Raw genomic sequence first — 22949 nt, forward strand, 5'->3', positions numbered from 1 at the left:
GAGAAGGAAATGGCAACCCACTCCAGTATTCTTGCCTGGAGAATTTCATGGACAGAGGAGCCTGGTGGGCTACAGTCCTTGGGGTCGCAAAGAGTCAGACATGACTGAGTGACTCAGACACAACACACAGATATGAGCGGGTTGCCTAAGCCACACAGTGAACAATATCAGATATAGGAGCAGAAGTCCAGTTACATCTGTGACCTGCATTCATTCCAGCATTTTATTGTGAAAGTTGCAGGCACTGGTGAAGTTGAAAGAACTCTGCAGTGAGCATCTACACAGCTACCACCTAGATCTTGCCATTAATATTGTACTCAGCTTGCCTGTATCATGCCCAGCTCTTTATCAGCTTTATCACATCATACTGTTGTAATGTTCCCCAAATACTGATTCTTTATCCTCCATACCAAGTCTTTTTTTTTTTTTCATTTAAAAATGTTCAAGAGACTTTAAAATAGTACAAAGATGTTCAGGTTGACTATAAGATCATACTGAGGTGGTGTCTGTTGGTTCCTCCATTGCTAAAGCCTCCATTTGATCCTGGTTCATTACACACCCTGATAATTCTTCCATTTGGGGAGTAGTGATACTCTTTGATTCCCAGCATCTTCCATAAACACCCGCACATCCATAAATGACAGAAAACACAACGCCAGAAATAATCACTAAATGTTTGCAGATTTTACTTGAATATCCTTAATGTGTTGTTTTTCGAAACCAAGTCCTCTTGGTCCATTTGGGAAACCAACATCATGATGGGTCCCATCTGGTACGAAATGCAGCTCTTTCACCAGCAAACCACCCTTCAAGATAAAAAGCTTCATAACGAGTCTTTAAAACATTAGGAGCCTCTGCGAGTTGTTTGCAGACACAATTCCTTAAGTTAGAGCCGCCTTCCAACAACATAGTGGAACAGAGCAGAGCTGCAGCAGGGGATGAGGAGGTGGGGAGGCATAGCCTTGAAAGGTCACAGTAAAAGGACCAGTGAGACCAGGGTCATTGCCTGAAGCCCTGTTGCACAAAGTGCTAGTATTTGCTAACGTTTACTGAGTTCTCGCCAATGTGCCAGGGCCTAGCACTTTTACAAGAATTTTCTCATAATGTTTATACCAACTGTCTGGAATGGGCATTATTATGATCACCTGGGAAATTATGATCACCCGAGGCTCAGAGAGGTTAAGAAGCTCGCCAAGGGCACACAGCTAATAAATGATTATGTGAGAATCATGCTCAAGCAGCCTGTCTGCAGTCCTCGAATGATCACGCCTTCTCCTCCACAATGCACAGGAAGGGCACAAAAAAGGAATATCATCAGGCCTTATCTTTACCTCATCCTTACCTATCAGTGAAGTAGGTATCATTAGCCTCAGGCCCCAGATCATCCAGGAAAACCCAGTGCAACTCACTTCCAAGCCTGTGTTCTTTCCATTGTACTAGCAGTTTTCAAACTTTGTAAAAATAAGCATTCAAATGCTTTTTCAACCCAAACCTCTATAGAAGAAGTGCATGTTTCAGTCCTCTTGTTGAAGCTGGTTGGTAGGACTGGGATCAGAGCCAGGTGCACCCCCCACCCCCTCGTCCTGTTAGAACACTGTTGGAAATTGCCTCCTCTGCTGTGCTTGAGACACGTGCTGACTAGAGGAATGTGGCTGTGGGTGTACACCTTCCTATGGAAGGTGAGAAGTAAGAAGCATTTTTGCAGGTAGTCAGAGCTCAGGCTGGTGAATGCAGATATTTGCAACCGGAGGTTCCCAGAGAGGACCAGAGGAGCCATCTGAGTCCAAGCTTGTGGTTTGGGTCGGGATGCCTAGAGCTAAGAGCTGTCCAAGCCCAGAACATGGATGGACCCAGGGCCACCTTTAGCTCCACTCTAATTGACAGTAAGGTCCCAACAGCTGATGTCCTCACTTTTAAATATGTGTACAGGGAGACTCCCCCTGATGGTTCGCAGTTAAGACTCCCTGCTTCCAATGCAGGGGGTGGAGGTTCAATCCCTGGTCAGGGAACTAAGATCCATATGCTGCATGGTGCAGCCAAAATTATACACACACACACACACACACAAATATGAACAGGAAACAGCATAACCAAGTTTTGAGCAGGTGGGACCACAAAAGGAGGAAGTTTCTCTGTCCACATCTCTCGTGATGTTTCCCTGCATGTGTGGGTGTTGGCATGGTTCCCCCTTTATGTACTTCACATATTTTTCTCTTAAACATTTTACTCAGTCTCTAGTGTAGGTCTCGGTAAGCTGAAGGGAGGGTTCGTTTACCCTGAGCTTCCTGCAGCACTCAAAACAATCAAGTGATCCTTTTGGGCCCCTTTCTTGCAACCTCACACCTTATATCTGGTTGTTTTTTTTTTTTTTTTGGCCATGCCACACAACATGTAGGATTTTAGTTCCCTGAGTTTCCCAACCAGGGGTCGAACCCATGTCCCCTGCATTGGAAGTACAGAGTCTTAACCCCTGGGCCACCAGGGAAGTCCCCCCATACCTATATATTTAGCTTTATTATGTCCCATCCCTCTAGAGGCAGAGAACAAACAGAAGGAGGTTCCGCTTTGTCCTTAGCAACACTGGTCTAAACTGCCCATCTTGGCCTGCCTGACTGCAGCCTGGGGGGAGGGGGAAGGAATCCGAGGAATGGTAATGGGAGACAAGACCCTGATGCCGTCTCAGGATTGAACCCTTTCCCTGTTCATATCACAGCCGTCCAACCAGATTGCCTTGTCCTTGACCCTGACTCAACCCTGTAGGAGAAGTAAGGACGGGAAGGCAAAGAGAAGTAGCCAAAGCAAGTCCTCTTAAGACTTCCTGAAACTTTGTTCCCAGAAGAAGGAAGGAAAACTTATTTGTATATGTGTGAAAAGTTTGAATGCAGGCTATCCATATTAAATTAAAATTGGAAAGAACTTGAATATTTGACAATAATAAAATAGTAAATGAATTATATAATCAGTTGTCCATGATATGCAGATGAAAATAATCATCACAGCAGTATCTGCAGGATGATATTTTTAAATAAACATAGTCAAAAATTAGTTATACCTTAGGGTTTATATGCCACATACATATAGACAAATACTTGAAAGTGTTGTCTCAAACTGAAAAGGTTTTTATTTAGGCGAAAGAATTATGGATTTTTTTTCTTTTTCTTGTAAAAGTCTTTAAATCAATGCTGTATTGTTTTTAGAATACTTTTTAAAGCAGATTTTGTATTTTTGCTGTCATATTATTCAGTGAAGCTTCTTTAGATCAAAGGCCTAATTAGGCTTCTCTGTTTCTGATTAAGCAGGTAACATAGTTATTATCTACTATAAAGACAGAAGAGAGAAACCCAGAGAAAGGAGAAACTTTAGGGAAGTGGGGTCTGTCCCATTAGGACTGGAGATTTTTGTGAGTGCTGACCTTGGCCTTGACCTGGGGGGCACATGTGAAATGGAAGCAGATGCTTTGCGAGCAGGCAGAAAGTATCTAGTCTTTTCTGGCATGTGCGGGGGATCACAGACCTCTTTGAAAATGGGATGAAAGCACTCTAAGAATTCTTTCCCATAAAAATGCACATACACTTGGAAACAACAGTTTGCTCCAGAACCTCAGGTCTGCATCCTCAGGGCTCCCTAGGGTAGAGAGTCCTGAATAATGAACTGATATTCACACCAAAATCATTGCACAGATTCCCCTGCCTTGTGGCAAAACTAAACAAAAGGACCGTTGGTCAGTAGAGTTGCCAACAGTCACCGTGGCCTCTGGGAGGCTGGTGGAGGTCGGGATGCAGCAGCTGCAGGAGAGATGGGCACACAGGAGGATCTAGTAGGGGTGCTCAGGTGCCAGCAAGCATCCGTGTGCCCTCAGTGAAATTAACACTGTGCCTCTCGCCTCCGCAGCCCGCTGACCTGGATTGAAGAGAAAGCACCTGGCCTAAAGCGAAACAGACGCTTAAGCTTCCATTTCAGATCTGGGTCCCTAGAGAATATGCCCAACGTAGGCATCAATAAGAATATTTTCCTGAAAGATCAGAATATATTTGTCCAGAAACTCCTGGGCCAGTTCTCGGAAGAGGAGTTGGCTGCCGAGAAGAAACGCATCCTGCACTGCCTGTGGCTCGCAGGAGAGATCCAGAAACACTGCTGCTCAAAGCAGTGAGGGGAACGGGCAGTGCTGCTCTGCTCAGCAAAACCAGAGCCTGATCTTTATCGAGAGTTGACCTTTCTCTCTATTCTTACCATTAAACATGTCTTGGGTAAACAGGATTTGCTTATTGTCACCAGCTATGTTGGGGCCCCCAGTGGGGGCTCCCACAGGAATGGAAAAGACAGCCAACCTTGGCTGAGCAGTGCTAAATGCTTTAAGATGCCTGGTTCCACTCAGGCTTCCCAATGGCCCTGCCAGATGAGTGTTATCAAATATGTTTTTCTTAGTATCTTCGAAAACCTTATTTGAAGTCACCCAGATAGTAAACGGCAGAACCAGCCTTTAAACCCCACTCATACGCTAAATCACCAAGAAACAGTGCCTTGAACCCTCTTCCCTGCCTTGGAAAAGTCTTAGTCACTCAGTCGTGTCTGACTCTTTGAGACCCCATCGACTGTAGCCCACCAGGCTCCTCTATTCGTGGAATTTTCCAGGCAAGATCACTGAAGTGGGTTGCCATGCTCTCCTCCAGGGGATCTTCCTGACCCAGGGATCAAACCCAGGTATCCTGCATTGCAGGCAGATTCTTTACCATCTGAGCCACCAGGAAAGCCTTCTTTCCACCCATGCGCCCCCCACCCCTGCCCTGCCAAACTGGGTGATCATGCCTAGTGCTGGGGATCCCAAAAATGAGTAAGATGTAGCCATTGCCTTCAAAAACTCAATGTCCAGAGGGAAGCAAGTCACATAAACTAGTCATTGCTGGAGGTCCAGAGTGCTCCTGGCCATCTGGAGAAGGGTTCGGGGAAGATGTCCATGCCAGGTCCTGATGATGAAGAGATCAACCGTGTGAAGGTCAGAGGAGGGCATTGTGGCTGGGAGCAGGGTGAACAGAAGGGAGTGAGGAACAACCTAGCCAGTGCCCTGGGGCACTGGGTCTGGAAGTGGGAGTCCCAGGGAGGGAGATCTGATGGTGGGGGCCCTGTAGACCAGGTGAAGGGCTGGGGAGTTATTAAGCTGTGCAGAGGCACCAAACGGTGTTACTTAAAGCAGGGGGGCAAGGGTGTGCATGGTTAGGTTTCTGGTTTAGGTAGAGAACTAGGAAGGCTGCCTGGAGAGGAGACTGGAGACCCAGGAGGTGGCGGCCAGGGGAGCCACGTGTGTTTGTAGCTGCAGCCCTTGGCTCCTCTGGACTCATGTCCAGTTCTGTCTGCTGACCTTGAGGCAGAGTGGAGTCCCAGGAAGCTGCTCTTTCGTTTCACTGGTGGCCCTGTTGCATCTTCTAAGTTGGTGTTAGAGTCTTGCTTCCGTCAATGTCTCTCTCAGTTTGTTCCTGCTCCCTACTTGCCTTTGTGAGCTTTAACTATTTTGTAATCTGTGAGATGGAGGCAAACTCCATTTTCTACCTCTGTTTCTATCACTCCATCACCTTAGTTGGTAAAGCAGGCAAATATATTAAATCTGAAAAAAAATCCTTTAAGGTTATTCTTTCATTTGCCACATAAAATAATTTGTAATAAATATTGGCCCACTGGTTCTCTTGTTTTATTATCAAATGTTGCTCAAGGCCAGGAAATACGGTATCTGTTTTTGTATGCTCAGCTGCATCTAGCATGAGGTAAGTGTTACAGATTCAATGACCAAAATACAGTGCTGTAGTCTCTCCCATTTGGGCTTCTTAACTCGACTGTTTCAAAATATCGGCCCTATTTGATACTGGCAGTAGGGTGGGTATCAAAGAAAACCAGAGCTGGACAGTAAAGTGGTATAAGAAGATTTTATTCAGGACAGTTGCAAAAGGGGAAGAGAGACCTCAGTACAGAATAGGACTCAATTCTGCACAGAGTGTGGGTAAGTGGGGATTTATAGCCATGAGCAGGTCAGTGGATGAAAAATCACTGAGAGGAAACATCAGGTGTGGGGGGGTTTTCGACTACTCTGACTTGAGATGATTCTTGCCGAAGGCAGGCTGGCAAGATCAGATATGAAGGGTGAAGGATGAGGAATCTGATCAGCTATTGAGGAATTTACTAGGATTCTTGCTAAAACCGGGCAATGAAAAGACAGATGGGGAAGCCAGAAGGTTGAGGTCTAGTTGAGCAGAGGGTTCAGAGCAGCCTTACTAAACCTGGTCTAGAAAACAGTCTTTGTCATGGGCTATGTGATTACTAATTGATATTGATAACCACTGACCTCCAGCTAGTTTTGTGTTTGGTCAAGAGATCCAAAATGAAAACATTCATTCATTGTACTAACTGGAAGCAACTGCAGAGGGAGAAGGAAGAGGAGACAGGAGAAAACAGGAGAGAGAGAAGACAGAGCAGCGGTCTTACTCCTCTGTTTACAGCTGCCCTCGCCTTCTGGGGCATCCAGAACCATCCTGGTTTCCCGCCCCACCGTGGCCGCTCCCCACTGACACCTTTCCCAAATACTCCTTTCTCCGAAGTCTGCACTCAACCCTCCAATCACAGGTCCTCACAGAAGAAGCCATAAGTAGAATCTGAAAAATAGGACAGGGACTTCCTTGGTGGTCCAGTGGCTAGGACTTCATGCTCCCAAGACAGGGGGCCTGGGTTCGATCCCTGAGCAGGGAACTAGATCCCACATGTGGTAACTAAAAGTTCTTGTGTGCCACAACTAAGATCTGGCACAGCCAAATAAATATTTAAAAAAAAAAAATAAAAGCTTGTGTAGGGAGAAGATTTTCTAAGTGAGAAGTCAGGCAGTGCTTCCCAAAAGAATATGCTGAATCCTGGAGGTTGAGAAGGACTCACCGCAGGCACAGGCAAGCAAGGGAGAGCAGGACATTCCAGGCAGAAGGAAGAACATGTGCAAAACCTGTGTCCAGCCAGGCCTGAGGCCAGCACTGCCCTGGACGGAATAGGTTCAGATATCTGAAGTTCCTTTTGTTAATTCCAAGTGGCTTTAAGCCTAGCTTTTCTTTCTTTTTTTTTTTTAAGTTGTGAGATGAGAATGATCTGCTAACATTGGAAAGTCTCTTTGGCTGACATTTAACCATATGAATTATTATTGACTAAGCAAGCAAGATGCCGCAGGCCTGTGCTAAGAGTTTTACCTCCCCCAGTTCACTTACTCGTCATCATTTCCACACAAGGACTTTTCATTCAACTTTTTTAACAAATGATAAAACGGACTCAGAATTTAAGCCACATGGCCAGGTTCCCTCATCTAAGTCAGCAATGCACAGCCTGCAGGCCACATCTGGGATTGACTGAGTGTGTAAAGACTGGTTGGAACACAGTCACATTCGTTGATGTAGTGGGCACAGTTGCTTTCATGCTGCAACAACAGAGTCGAGTCATTGTGACAGTAGGTGTATGACCCATGAAATTGAAAATATTTACCGTCTGGCCCTTTATGGCAAAGATTTGCCGACTGCTGTTCTGGGTGAGGGAGCCCAGTGTTCAGCTCTAGGTCCCTCTGGCTGCACTTTTCTCTTCAGTCCCCACGTACCCACTCATGTCAAGGTAAAAGGTAAAGCCACTGTCATAAAGTCCAAACTACAGTCTGGAAATCAAGTGGGCAATTAGAACACATTTCCCGAAGTTCACTGTAACTTCCTGGTTCCAGTATGCGTCCAAGATTCATTCATTTGTATTTAGCTATGTTTGAGATGGCATTACTGACTCCATGGACATGAACTTGGGCCAACTCCGGGAGATGGTGGGGACAGGGAAGCCTGCTGTGCTGTATTCCATGGGGTCATGAAGAGTTGGCCACAACTTGGTGACTGAACAACAACAACGTTTGAGAGGTCTGCACTGTGTGAAGACTGCTGGTACTGGGCTCCGGGAAGATTGAAGTGATGAAGACTCAGCCTCTGGATGCTGACAGCTTACAAGGGAAGGGTTCATGCCAGCTTGAGAGTTTCATGTCCTAGGACAGGCAGCCTGAAGCCAAGGGACCCCAGAGGAGGGAACACTTGTGTGTGAGAGTTCTGGGAGGAAGCAGCATGGGGTTGAGCCCAATAACAAAGTAGAGAACAAGGAACGTTAGGGGAAAGTTAACCACGCAATTGATAGCACAGAAGAGCATGGCGGGAGACCAGGCCAAGAGGCCGGAAGGGGCTGAACCTGGAAGACTCCAGGGTGAGAGAGGGTGGAAGCTCAGGAGAGTGGCAGAAGGCTGGCTGCAGCCCCAGGTACTTCACTAAAGGGAGCTGCAACCTTGGTTTAAAAAAAAGGTCAATGTCTCTGGTGTTCTGTTTCCACATCTTAAGAGAAGGGATAGGAAACCAGATCATCTTCATTCCTTGCAGGAGGACTATGAGCAAGAAAATAACATGAGTCAAGCTGCATCTCAGGCTGATGAAACCGGAGGAGAAGGGGAGTGGGACCCATGTGTTCTCCCCAGGCAGGTGACTGAAAGAGAGTCTCTCGCCTGGGAGAGAAAGAAGCTTTCGATAACAGCGGAGTTATAGCAAAGAAACAGAAGCAATATATTGAACCATAACTAAGTATCTTCCATTAAAAAAAAAGTAAACCCCAAGAACTCTTTCCTGAGTCTTAATCAACAGAACTGACCTTCACAGAAAGGTAATTTGGGACATTTCTATGGAGATTAGAGGGGCCTCTAAAACAATGAGAACATCACCGACTTGATGGACATGAGTTTGAGCAAGCTCCAGGAGTTGGTGATGGATAAGGAAGCCTGGTGTGTTGCAGTCCATGGGGTCGCAAAGAGTTGGACACGACTGAGCTACTGAACTGAACGAGAAACAGTGGAGATCAGATGTCAAGAGGCTGCAACTAGGGCCCAGGAATGAGGTTAAAGCGTCTGCCTCCAATGTGGGAAACCCAGGTTCCATCCCTGGGTTGGGAAATTCCCCTGGAGAAGGAAATGGTAACCCACTCCAGTATTCTTGCCTGGAGAATCCCATGGATGGAGAAGCCTGGTAGGCTAAAGTCCATGGGGTCGCAAAGAGTCAGACATGACTGAGCAACTTCACTTTCACTTTCTTTATCTTAGGATCTGGAAAGTTTGGGCTCAACATGAGGTAGGAGGAAAACTTAGGCAAGAAGGCAGAGTCTCTGAGAAGAGGGCACAGCTACAGAAAAGCATGTCAGAAAGTGTATTCACTACCTAATCCTTGTACTTCCTTCCTGAACCTATGGCAGATTTCTTCACATGGATAAAAAAGCTCCCGTGGCAGTGGCCACCTGTACCCTGTATGGGAACTGCAGCCAGAGTCAAGAACCCTCTTAATGGTACTTTCTTTGTGAGGTAGTCAGTCCATATCTCATTCTTTCCACTTGGGGGCGTGAGAGATTTATCCAACCAATGCTAACCCACCTCTAGTCTGCAGCCTGCCTAGCTAAACTTGTTACTGTGCTGTCCTAGGGTGGAGGACTAGTTTTCAGCAGCTCACAGAGGAAGGGAGGATGCCACAGGTGTTGAAGATCTCCAGGGACCTTGGACTCCTGTTTATATCAGGGAACTTGACTCAGATTTCCAGGAGAAACTAAAACTTAAAACTGAGATGCTTGCCTGAATTACAAAGTGGGTAATCTCATCCTTGAAAAAAGGGAGTATAAAACAGTTCTATGAAGAAGCTATAGTTTCAAAGAAAGGACCAGGCTGAGCTGAGCTGAAAGCCCATAGGGAGCAAAGGACCGACCAGGAAGGGCAGCCCACCGCCAGCTGTGGTGCCCCCACCATAAAAGTGCCTTCAGAAGGAGGCTGTCAAGGTTGGAGGGAAGGGACAGGGGTTTGTCAGCCACTCAAGAACAGATTTCTTGGGCTAGCTACTTTGGATGTGGGAGAAGCTGGAATCCATCACAAATAATTAACAAAATGCTTGGCAAGGAGGGGGGATGGGTAGGTGGCCTGGTGAGAGAATGATGCCCAGGAAGAGAGGCAGGGAAGGCTGGCCTCTTCAGCTTGACAGTTGGGGGAAAAAGAGAAAGCCATGGGACTCCAGTGGCGAAATCTGCATTTACAGAAAGACAGTGCTGAACCCACTCTCTGCTTTTCTGTGTGCCAGGGAGAGAGGGGAGAAGAAAGACTGCAGGGCAGCTCCACTTGGCAGGCCTGCCTTGCGCATGTGTGCCCGGTCATATCCAGCTCTTTGCAACCTCATGGACTATAGCCTGCCAGGCTCCTCTGTCCATGGAATTCTCCAGGCAAGAACACTGGAGTGGGAAGTGGTGCTCATATTTAAATAGCTTGTCAAAATATTGAAATCGATGTGACATCCATGCAGGCTGAGGAGGATGAGTTGGTTTTTAAGTTCCAGAAATCAAAAGTATAAGCAGTTACATGATGAAAAACTTCCCTTCATTCCTGTCTGCATCTACCCATTTTCTCCCGTCTGCTGTCATGAAGGTGACAGATGTTGAGATTAGCCCCTACCATTTTAACCACCTAAAAGTGTATGGTTCCATGGGATGAAGTACATTTGCATTGTTGTGCAACCATCACCTTTATCCAGTTCCAAACCATCCGAAAAAGTAACTCTGTACCCATTAAGGAGACATCTTCAGTCCTCCCTTCCCTGTTTCCTGGTGTTGGGCTGCACTCCAAAGGCCTGCAAGCCTCATACCTGCCCAACCACAAGGCTGAAAAAAGAACCCAGAGACAGCAACAGACATCAGTGCCTTTTTGGACAGGGGACCTCACTCATCTGAAGCAAAGGGTCCTAAAGGAACTCCCTACCATGCACAGCCAGCGGCGGGTCAGACATGGCAATAATTTTCACTACCTGGAGAAGGAGACTGCCATTTATAGGGGGAATGAAATGGTTGGCTCATCAGTTACCATGGAAACCATTGGCTGGGACAAGGGGCAAGCACATAATCAGGCCCATAAAAGTTACTGATTAAGCTCTATAATTAGGAGGATTGGATAGTCCTGTGAGTGAAGTTGGCCCTGGTCAATCAGGGAGTGTACAGGGAGCAAGAAAACAGCCATCTTGAGTGGCCTGACCATACACTCCACCACTATACACTTGCCTGACCCTTATAATTTTGGCCCATCCCTCTCCCGTAATATCTCTGAGGTCAGGTAGGTAGAGGGTCACTGCAACCAAATACCAAAATGCAATACAGACAAAGGCAGCTAGAGAGTACCAAGAGAAAGAGACCTGGTATGCTAAAAATATTAATAGTGATTCACGAAGATGTGAGCAAACTGTGGAAGCAGGCACTTATCGGGGCAATTTTGCATGGAAGTCCAGAGGAGGATGACAACAGCATCTCACTATCGACCCAGCAATGAGACTCAGTTCACAGCAAGGCCACCCCTGCCACCCAGTCTGCAAACAGATCCCTCTGCTCAGACTAGGGATTAACTGCAAGACATTTAATAGGCACAGTGCAGGGGAGATCATGACCATTAAGCAAAATACAAGCAGTGACAGCATCCTGAGATAACACCACCCTGCCTGTGGCTTTTGTCCCAGCCTGCAATACCATACTGCCCACCCACCCCAGTCCCTATAGCTAGTGTTGAATTCAGGACAGCTGGTATAACCAGAGATCACAAGGATGATATAAGAGTGCTCAGATAGGGCTGGGTAGAAGACAGGTGAGATCTGTAAGCCCCTTCTGAATCCTATTCCCTACCGGGCAGCAAACCCAAATCACGAGGGACTTACCAGTCATTTCCAGGCCATTTTACAAGGTGTTTCCTTGGGGGTAGGTCCTGTGGCCAAGGCAAAAGCGAGGTACTCTCCTGACCCATGATTGGCAATAGTCCTTCTGGGGCAACAGTGGAACTTGGATGGTGTTGACTAGTTGCCTCTGGGTTAACATGACCGAGCCACAGGGACAACTGTTCCTGGAGTGTTTGAAATCGTAGTGTTAGTCACTCAGTCATGTCCAACTCTTTGTGACCCCATGGACTGTAGCTCACCAGGCTCCTTTGTCCATGGAATTCTCCAGGCAAGAATACTGAGAGGTAGGTAGCCATTCCCCTCTCCAGGGGATATTCCTAACCCAGGGTCAAACCTGGGTCTCCTGCATTACAGGCAGAGTCTTTACTGTCTGAGCCACCCTTGAGTTAGCCTCCTTGTCCACACGTTGAAAGAGGGTTTTGTTCTCTATTAAATAGTCTATTCATCCTTTCATTAGCCTGGCAGCAGTGGGGTCATAAGGCAGGTGGAAATACCAGCATATATTATTTTTATCAGCACATTCCTGGGCTTCGTGGTCAGAAAACTGGGTTCCTTGGCCACTATTGATGTCCACGGGGGTCCTGTACATCACACACAGCTGCTCTAGACCCCCAACAGTGGTTTTTGCATTGCACAATGCTTGTGTGGACTTCTGTAATGTCTTGCACCCATTGTAAGGCACTGTAGAAGCATATAGCTGGCCCATCCTGCCATATCGTTGCCTGCCCCCTTCCATAGCTGGGACCAGAAGTCAAAGAATACTCTTATTATTTTGCCATTGCCTCAGGCCCCAACCAAACCCGGGTGACTGGCCATGTCCAGTTCACAAGCCTGTCCCTGAGTTAACATCCCTAAAGCATGTTTCTGTAATTGCTTAGGGGTGGTGGGTCGGGGGTAGGCTTGTCTTACCCAAACAGGTAACACCCAAGTAGCTGATAGATAATCCAGGTCCTTGTGTTTGGTCTGTATGCAGCAGCCATCCCGGGCAGTCAGAAGGTCCATGAGCTGAGGGCTATTACTTTTAAATGGGAAAGAGACTTAGACTTACAGGTCTCACATGTTAGCGGATGGTCACATCAGGATTTCCCCCACAATCCTGTTTCCCATCCTTATTTACCGACATCTTGGCACCCAACGGAGGTTTCCTCAGCTTCCTGGCTGGTTGCACCCTACAGGCCTGCAAGTCTTGTATTGGCCCAACCTTAAGACCATAGAAAGAGCCCAGGAACAAATGACAGAGACATCAACAGCTTACTGGACAGGGGGTCTTACATAACTGAATCAAAATGTCCTGGAGCGATATCCCACCGTGTGCAGCAGACAACGGGCAGGGCACAGCAGCCACTTTGCTACTCGGGAGAGGCTGCCATTTATAGGGGGAATTGACATCAGGTTGGCTTATCAGTTACCAGGGAAACCAGGGCAGGGCAGGGGGCAAGCACATAAGCAGTTACTAATTAAGCCCTATAATTAAGAGGATTGTATAGTCCTGTGAGTGCAGCAGGGCCCAGTCAAGCAGAGGATGTACAGGGAGCAAGCAAACAGCCATCTTCAGTGGCCTGAACATTACACCTGGCAACCACTAATCTCCTTTCTTTCTCTATGGATTTGCCTAGTCTTTAGTTCAGTTCAGTCGCTCAGTTATGTCTGACTCTTTGCAACCCCATGGATTGCAGCACACCAGGCTTCCCTGTCTATCACCAACTCCTGGAGCTTACTCAAACTCATGTCCATTGAGGCGGTGATGCCATCCAACCATCTCATCCTGTCATCCCCTTTTCCTCCCACCTTCAATCTTTCCCAGCATCAGGGTCTCTTCCAATGGGTCAGTTCTTCGCATCAGGTGGCCAAAGTATTGGAGTTTCAGCTTCAGCATCTGTCCTTCCACTGAATATTCAGGACTGATTTCCTTTAGGATGGACTGGTTGGATCTCCTTGCAGTCCAAGGGACTCTCAAGAGTCTTCTCCAACACCACAGTTCAAAAGCATCAATTCTTTGGCACTCAGCTTTCTTTATAGTCCAACTCTCACATCCGTACATGACTATTGGAAAAACCATAGCCTTGACTAGATGGACCTTTATTGTCAAATTAATGTCTCTGGTTTTTAATATGCTGTCTAGGATGGTCACAGCTTTTCTTCCAAGGAGTAAGCGTCTTTTAATTTCATGGCTGCAGTCACTATCTGCAGTGATTTTGGAGCCCCCAAAAATAAAGTCTGTCACTGTTTCCACCATTTCCCCATCTATTTGCCATGAAGAGATGTGACTGGTTGCCATGATCTTAGTTTTCTGAATGTTGAGCTTTAAGCCAACTTTTTCCACTGTCCTTTTTCACCTTTATCAAGAGGCTCTTTAGTTCTTCTTCGCTTTCTGCCATAACGGTGGTGTCATCTGCATATCTGAGGTTATTGATATCTCTCCCGGCGATCTTGATTCCAGCTTGTGCTTCATGCAGCTCAGCATTTTGCATGATGTATTCTGCATATAAGTTAAATAAGCAGGGTGACAATATACAGCCTTGACATACTCCTTTTCCTATTTGGAACCAGTCTGTTGTCCCATGTCCAGTTCTAACTGTTGCTTCTTGACTTGCATACAGATTTCTCAAGAGGCAGGTCAGGTGGTCTGGTATTCCCATCTCTTTCAGAATTTTCCAGTTTGTTGTGATCCATACACTCAAAGGCTTTGGTGTAATCAGTAAAGCAGAAATAGATGGTTTTTCTGGAACTCTCTTGCTTTTTCAATGATCCAACAGATGTTGGCAAGTTGACCTCTGGTTCCTCTGCCTTTTCTAAATCCAGCTTGAACATCTGGAAGTTCACGGTTCTTAACATTGCATATAAATTAACATTTTATAAGCATATAAGATAACATTGCATATAACTTACATGCAATATAAGCATTCAAGTTAACATTGCCTACTCTTAACATTCCATATAAATGGAATCATACAATGTATGGCCTATTGTGGGGCTTCCCTGGTAGCTCAGCTGGTAAAGAATCCACCTGTAATGCAGGAGATCTGGGTTCGATCCCTGGGTTGGGAAAATTCCCTGGAGGAGGGCATGGCAACCCGCTCCTAGATCTGGGTTCGATCCCTGGGTTGGGAAAATTCCCTGGAGGAGGGCATGGCAACCCGCTCCTGTATTTTTGCCCGGAAAATCCCCATGGACAAAGCTGCCTGGGGGGCTACAGTCCATGGGGTCGCAGAGAGTCAGACACAACTGAGAGACTAAGCACAGCACAGCATGACCAATTGTGCCTGGCTTCTTTCACTTAGCATAATGTTTAAATTAGTGTCTTCTGTGTCCAACCACAGTCAAACAAAAATGAATTCTGCCACATGTTATTCTGTCCCTTTAAAAAAAAAATACACAGAAATGGTAGCATATTATTTATACCGGGAAATTACTGTTGGGTTCTTTGTGACAGCGGCTGGTTCTCCTACTTCAGAATCCTGTGGTGGCTTTGTGTTCTCAGAATGGCAAGGACTTCCAGCTAAAGTTGAATCAGCCCTTGGTTGTGTGCTCAGAGCACACTGCCCGCTCTCTGATTGGGTCAGGCTGCTGGGATTGATTGTCCCACTGCCCAGTGAGGCAGCAAAACTGCAGCCCAAGCCCGCCCCCTACCTCAAGGTGTGTCATAGAGGCTCCTACACACCTGGGCCTGACCTCCCAAGACTCAAACAATAGTGGGAAAACACTTGAGTTGGTTCCTCTGTTGAAAGAATGGTTACTTTAGAGTGGTAGGAAATTCCAAGTGAAGAAACAGTTTGGGGGGCTCTGACTCACATTTCCTTGGCAACAGTTTCTGGATTTCAACATGTTTGATAGACTAATTTCACTGATCTTTAAAACACCCAGTAGGTGTAGGGAGAGACAGTCACTCCTGGCTCTGGATAGAGGCCTGAAAGAGGAGGAGTTTGAGACATCAAAAGTGAATTTGGAAGGGGGGCTTTTTCAAAGCCCAGGATGAGTATCGTCACAATCATTATCAAATAGCAGGCATCTCCTAGGCAACTAGTAACCTTAGTTAGATTAGGAAATCTGGACTTAGGAAATCTGGGTCTATGGAAGAACGATGAAGGAGTGACAAATCCAGGACTTGTTTTTTCAATGCACAAGTGACTGGATGAACAGGTTCATAATGGGGTGTGCAGACTAGCTAGCAAGATGGAAACAGCATAAATAAAAATAATATAAGATTGTATTTTCTCAATGACGATTGATTGGTATTGCCAAGATGTTTTTGTAGGAGTGTCAAAGGAAGGGTTGTATTTAAATTGAAGAAGGGTCGTATTAATAAAGGGTGGTTAACGCTGAAGCCGAAGATTTGGATCTAGCGTTTGCAGGGACCTCCAGCTTATCCATTTTGTGGAAGGTGGTCCTTCAAGGAAAGGAATATAGAAATTAGGTGTGTAAGCGAATATTTATTTAAAACAATAAAAGAACCACTAACTACAAATTTCTGGATTCATGATTATTCAAGTGTATTCCCTATTGATTGATTCCCATAGAACATATAGGTTCTCTCCCCTCATATAAAAAATCATTTAATTTTGGCTGTGCTGGGTCTCTGTTTCTGATGGGCTTTCTCTAATTGTGGAGCACAAGCTCCAGGCCATGAGGGCTTCAGTAGTTGCGGTACATGGCCTCAGTAATTGCAGATCCCAGGATCTAGGGCACAGTCTCAATCGTCATGGTGCACGGGCTTAGTGGCTCTGAGGCATGTGGGACCTTCCTGGACCAGGGATTGAACCTGTGTCTCCTGCATTGGCAGATGGATTCTTTACCACCGATCCACCAGTGAAGCCCCCTCCCCTCATTTTTATTCTTTGTCCTTGTTCTGGTATAACTCTTTATTTCAAAATTCCTTTCTTCTAAGTCATTTGTTCTATCTTCCCTCTGCTTTACTACAGATGCTATTTCATTCTTCAACTCATTCACTGAATTCTTCAACTCCAGAATTTTTGTTTGGCCCTTTTTTATATTTTCACTGTCTTTCATAAGTAACTCATTTTGTTCATGTATCTTTACCCCAATATCATTGAGCTTTTTTTTGGCTGTGCTGGGTCTGTTGCTTTTGCACAGGCTTTCTCTGCTTCGGCGAGCAAGGGCTACTCTTCACTGCAGCGCGTGGGCTTCTCATTGTGGTGGCTCCTCTTGTGGAACAGACTCTAGGCACATGGGCTTCAGTAGTTGCAGTTTCCGGGCTCTAGAGTGCAAGCTCAGTAGTTGTGGCACATAGGCTTAGTTGCTCCACAGCATGCGGAATCTTCCTGGACCAGGGGTCAAGCTCATGGTCCCTGCATTGGCCAGTGGGTTCCCATCCACTGCACCACCAGGGAAGTCCCACTGAGCTGTTTTAATTCTTTTTGTAGCTTATTGAGTTTCTTCAGTACCGCTATTTTGAATTCTTTATCAGATAGATTGCAATGTACTGGGACTTTGGGCTCAGCTCTTGGAGAATTGTTGATATCTTTTGGTGATGGTGTATTTCCTTGACTTTTAAAGTTCTTTGTGTTTCTGTATTGCTGCTTTACCGTTTGAAGTCTCTTTACTGGTTATCTTTGATGAGGTACTGTTCTTCGGTGTTGCTTCTCCAGGGATCCTAGGTTTATAAAGGGTAGACTTGCTCCACTCTCGTTCTCTCCTGGGGTGGAATTCTTCCTTCTGAGTGTCTCCTCTTGTTCTCATAGCTCACCGCGCCGGCTGCAGGAAACCTCTGTCTTCCAGAAGGTGGCACTATAGCTTCAGTTCGTTGATTCTCACCTGTCCGCGGACCCTGGTCCATCTTTCTGCGAGTATTCGGATTACCTAACCTATTCTCAGGAGGAGCTGGCTGCAGAGTTGAGAGCAGGGGCTAGGGGGAGAAACGGGTGGGTTTAGCACTTGGAGCTATGAGATGCCAGCAGAGCCAGGGGAAGATCTTCCAGTGCATACTCCCCAGAGGCTTGTGGGTGGTCCTGCTGAAGTCCTGAAGCAGCCAGCAGGACCTGCGCATGTTTAAAGCCCACCGATGTTATCACGTGCTTCCTTTCTTTTCCCTTCCCCAACATGGAGGTCCCGCCTCAGAAAAGCCAGTGCTGCTGGAGAGAAATAAGATCTTCCAAGCATAACCTGCCCAGCAGGAGGAGCCAGGCAGTCACTCGCCATTTTCACCTTACCTGTCCTCCATCAAGAGGCTGCTTTCAAACTACTCTGCCTGAGACATTGCTGCTGCTGCAGCTGCGGGAAGCCCAGCCTTTTACATCTTTGCCGTGGGGAAGAGGCTCCCTTGGCAAGTGCTACCCTTTCCTCTGCATCCAAATTCTACCCCACACTGATGGCATGACACAGATCTCCCCTTAGGCAGACTTTTTTTAGTCGCTCAGTCATGTCTGACTCTTTGCGACCCCATGGACTATATAGCTCACCAGGCTCCTCTGTCCATGGAACTCTCCAGGCAAGAATACTGGAGTGGGTTGCCATTTCTTTCTCCAGGGGATCTTCCCAACGCAGGGATCAAACCTGGGTCTCCTGCCTTGCAGGCGGATTCTTTACCATCTGAGCCACCCTGGCCCTCCTCAAATTCTTTATTGCCCATGAGTAACCACCTAGTTCTGTACTAACCAGCTCCCCTCTTACCCAATCCCAGGGCATAGGGGTGGGGGTGGCTTGCCAACTCCTTTGGATTCCATGACTGAGATCTGATACGTAAGAACTTCCTGGATGTCCAGGTACAGTGTGATGTGCAGAGGCACTTCTGTTTGGTTAAGGATGTCCAAATAGTTGTTAATTAAAAGGGAGAGAAAAAAGAGATGCTCCACCTAGAACACTGGTAATAAAAACCTCTCTGAGAACTGCTTGCTTGCAGCATTGAGAACAGTGTTATATCAGTGAATGAAGCTTATAACCTTTCTCCAATGCATAGAGAGATGAGTTTAAGAACAATTATAATACAGATGTTTCTAAAACTGCAATTTGCTTGCTGAGTTGAGAACAGTTTCTGTCAGTGAGTGGCAGTTCTAGGCATCAACAATGCATATACAGAAGTGTTTAAATACACTGGTCTTAAAGAAATTGTTCAGAACACTAACACTTGCTGCCTTGAGAACAGCGTTGTATCAGTGAATGGAGGGTATGCCCATTCTGCCCTGCATGTACAAAATGTTTGGGAATGCTTGTAATACAGATTTTTCTAAGAAACTACTTGCTGCTGTGTTGAGTACAGTGTTATATGTGTGAATGGAACAGGTTTTGCGATGCATATGAAGTGTTAAGATTACCTGTAATACATATATTCCTAAGTACCTTTTTTTCTGGCTGCTTTGACCACAGAGTTGTAACAGTCAATGGAAGTGGCACACATTTCTCAATGCATTGAGAGAAGTATTTGAGAACATTTGCAAAAAAAAATGTTTTTAAGAATGGTACTTGCTTTCTTTATTGAGAAGAGTGCACACTAGTGGATGGGAGTGACTCCATCTACAAGGCATGAAGAGGTGTGTTTAAGAACATTTATACCACTATGGAGGACAGTATGGAGGTTCCTTTAAAAACTAAAAATAGAACTATTATATGCTCCAGCAATCCCATTCCTGGGCATAATCCAGAGAAAACCATAATTTGAAAATATACATGTGCCCTATTTGTTCACAGCAGCACTATTTACAATAGCCAAAACGTGAAAGCAACCTAAGTATCCATCAACAGATGAATAAAGATGTGGTGCATATATACAATGGAATATTACTCAGCCATAAAAAGACTGAAATAATGCCATTTGCAACAACATGGATGGACCTAGAGATTATCATACTAAGTGAAGTAAGCCAGACAAAAACAAATATCATATGATAACACATATGTAGAATCTAAAAAATTATGCAAATGAAACATATATAAAACAGAAATAGATCCGCTCATAGTCATAGAAAACAAACCTGTGGTTACCAAAGTAGGGGCAGAGATAAATTAGGAGTTGAGGACTAACATTTACACACACACTGCATATATAACATGGATAAACAACAAGGACCTCCTGTATAACACAGGGAACTACACTCAGTATTTTGTAATAACCTATAAGGGAAGGCAAGCTAGGAAAATAGATATATACATATGTATAAGTGAACCACTTTGCTGTACACCTGAAACATACATTATCAACTATACTTCAGTTTTTAAAGAAGCATCTAAGGCAGTAATAGCTATCCACAAAAACAAAGGAACACTTGTAATAAAGATGTTGCTGAGAGTGCTACTTGTGGCCACATTGAGAACAGTGTTAAAACAGTGAATGGGAGTGGTACCCATGTGGCAACGCATGTAGAGAAATTTAAAAGCACATTTGTAATAAAGCTGTGTCTGCTAACAATCCTTATTTGCTGTCCTGAGAACAGTATTATATCATTTAATGGAATTTATACCTATTCAGCAACTCATGTAAAAAAGTGTTTAATAGCTATACTGTGAATGCTATTTGCTGGCTGCATAGAGAGCTGTGTTATGTATCAGTGAATGGAAGAGGCACCCGCTCTGCAGCACATGTTGAGAAGTGAAAGAACACTGATGAGAAGACATTTCTAAGAATGCTACCTGATGCTGCACTGAAAACATTGTTTATACAAAAGAAAGGACCTGTCACCCATTCTGCTATTCACGTAGAGAAGTGTTTAAGGACAATTGTAATAAAAACGATTTCCAGAAACGCTTGCTTGCTGTGTTTAGAACAGTTTTATGTCAGTCAAAGGAGCTTATATCAGTTCTATAAAGCATGTACAAAAGTGTTTTAAACACCGTAATAAGATCATTTCTGAAACACCACTTATTAACACATTCTGTGTGGAGAAAAGTGATATATCCCTGGAGGGAGGGGCACTCCTTTTGCAAGGCATGTAGAGAGGTTTTGAGAACCCTTGTAATAAAGGTGTTTCTAAGGAGGCTACTTGCTTGCCAAGTCAACAGTGTTTCCTGGGTGATAGAAGTGGCACTGTTTCTGCAATGCATGTCACGAAGTGTTTAAAACTACATGAAATAAAGATATGTCTAAAAACAATGCTTGGTAGGTGACTTGAGAGCAATATTACATCAGTGATGGATGTTATACCCATTCATTAAGGCATGGATGGAATTAAGAACAATTTTGGAAAGATTGTTCTAAGCTCACAATTTGCTTTCCACATTGACAAAAGTCATATCAGGAAGTGAATGTTATAAAAAAAGAATGTATATATGTATATAAGTGAATCACTTCTATACAGCAGAAATTAGTACAACACTGTAAATCAACTATACTTCAAATTTTTTAAATAAATAAAATAATTAATTACAACTAAAAAAAGAAAACAAATGTTATACACATTCCACAATGTATGAATAGAAGTTTTTACGGACACTTATCATAAAGATGTTTCCAAGAACACTACTGCATGCTGTACTGAAAACAGTGCACTGCCGATGAAGACATTGTACCCATTCTCAAAGGCAGTCCAGGAGTCTTTCTCAACACCAGTTAAAAAGATGTTTCTAAGAATCCTACTTGCATGCTGCCTTACAACACTGTTTTATCAGTGCATCAACTTAAAGAAAAATGTACAACATAAGAGTTGTGAGTTTAAGGGAATTCCCTGGTGGTCCAGTGGTTAAAACTCTGCACTTCCAATGCAAGGGGTGCGAGTTAGATCCTTGGTCAGAGAAGTAAGATCCCCATGCTGTGCTGCCAAGAAAAAAAAAAGAATTGTGAGTTTAAGTTTTATTCAGGGAACTTACGGGGGATAGACTAGGAGACAGCCTCCCAGTAGCTCTGGGGGAACTGCTCTGAAGAGCTACGGAGGGAAGCTAGTTTATATGTGATTTTTGGCTATGGGACACTTAAGAGTCTAGCTTGTGTGTACATGTTAAGACGCTTCAATCATGTCTGACTCTTTGTGACCCTATGGACTGTAGCCCGCCAGGCTCTTCTGTCCATGGGATTTTCCAGGGAAGAATACTGGAGTGGGTTCCCATGCCCTCCTCTAGGGATCTTCCCAACCCAGGCAGGGATCGAACCCCGATCTCTAGTGTCTCCTGCATTGGCAGGCGGGTTCTTTACCACTGGTGCCACCTGGGAAGCCCACAGTCCAGCATATATCTTGCTAAAAGATTACTGCTAGTCACAAAGGACAGACATCTCAAGTGAATTATTTTAGTGCTTTTCTATATATGGAAAGATACAAAAATCTGGGTTCCTTAAAATTCTTCCTGAGATCTAACTATCTAAGAGAGCTGCTTGCCCAAAGCACAAAGAATCTTGTGATGGTCTTAATTTTCGCTTGGAGTGCACTGTCAGTCAGCAATTAATTAATAATTAATCCTAATAGAATTGAATGGTGAGCAAAAACACTCTGTGATTTTCCAAGTGAATGGAAGTGGCACCCATCTGCAATGCATTTAGAGAAATGTTTAAAGACACTTTATAAAAATGCTTCAGAGAACTACTTATTCGCTGCATTAAGAACAGTGTTACATCACTGACTGGAAGTTATAACCATCTGTAATTCATGTACAGAAGTGTTTAAGAAAACTTGTAATCTAGCTATTTCTAAGAATGCTACTTACTGCTGCAATGAGAAAAATGATAGTCATTTAATGAAAGGTATATTCATTCTGCAAAGAATGTACAGATCTGTTTAAGAACACATAATAAACATGTTTCTAGTGCTCACTTCAGCAGCACATATACTAAAACTGGAACGATACAGAGAAGATTAGCATGGCCCCTGTGCAAGGATGATACACAAATTCGTGAAGCTCCATATTTTTAAATTGATACAGCCACTATGGAAGACAGTATGGAGATTCCTCAAAAACTAGGAATAAAACCACCATACAACCAAGCAATCCCACTCCTAGGCATATACCCTGAGGAAACCAACATTGAAAAAGACACATGTATCCCATTGTTCACTGCAGCACTATTTACAATAGCTAGAACATGGTGGCTGTGTGACATTGAGCGAGCAGCCATGAGGAGATACCCTATGTCCAAGGGCAAAGAAGCCCCAGCAAGACGGTAGGAGGGGCAAATTCGTGTTTAGAATCAAACCCCATACCCACCAGAGACGCTCCGAGGGCTCAAACAAACCTCGTGTGCACCAGGACCCAGAGACCCCACAGAGGCTGAGACAGAACTGTGTTTGAGCATCTCCTGTGGAG

The 22949-nt window shown here is 44.9% G+C and overlaps 1 protein-coding gene, 1 long non-coding RNA gene and 1 other non-coding gene across 6 annotated transcripts in view; 2 read left to right on the top strand and 1 right to left on the bottom strand.

Annotated features, from left to right (window-relative positions):
- The window catches only part of BLVRA (biliverdin reductase A), a 54852-nt gene extending 46205 nt beyond the window's left edge, over window positions 1–8647 (top strand). The window contains exon 8 of one of the 4 annotated variants that reach the window (XM_086396096.1): window positions 8418–8647. In XM_086396096.1, coding sequence (XP_086252222.1) covers window positions 8418–8445 — 28 coding nt within the window. In that variant the 3' untranslated portion in view covers window positions 8446–8647. Of the gene's footprint in view, window positions 1–235; window positions 408–2713; window positions 4253–8417 lie in introns of those variants that run through there. The other 3 variants (XM_086396097.1, XM_086396095.1, XM_086396098.1) reach the window with 3 other exon arrangements.
- Window positions 5901–13029, bottom strand: LOC147373990 (uncharacterized). The gene is made up of 4 exons (XR_015162315.1): window positions 12889–13029; window positions 12681–12789; window positions 11754–11935; window positions 5901–6638 (listed from the first exon to the last, which is right to left on the bottom strand). It is a non-coding gene; the product is annotated as an uncharacterized LOC147373990 (long non-coding RNA).
- Window positions 13030–22451: 9422 nt separating this feature from the next.
- Window positions 22452–22556, top strand: LOC147373991 (U6 spliceosomal RNA). The gene has a single exon (XR_015163337.1). It is a non-coding gene; the product is annotated as a U6 spliceosomal RNA (small nuclear RNA).
- Window positions 22557–22949: the final 393 nt, after the last annotated feature.

Source organism: Bos grunniens, chromosome 4 (genome assembly GCF_055505025.1).
Source record: "Bos grunniens cultivar Pamir isolate PY7600 chromosome 4, Bosgru_T2T1.0, whole genome shotgun sequence".
Lineage (NCBI taxonomy): Eukaryota > Metazoa > Chordata > Mammalia > Artiodactyla > Bovidae > Bos > Bos grunniens.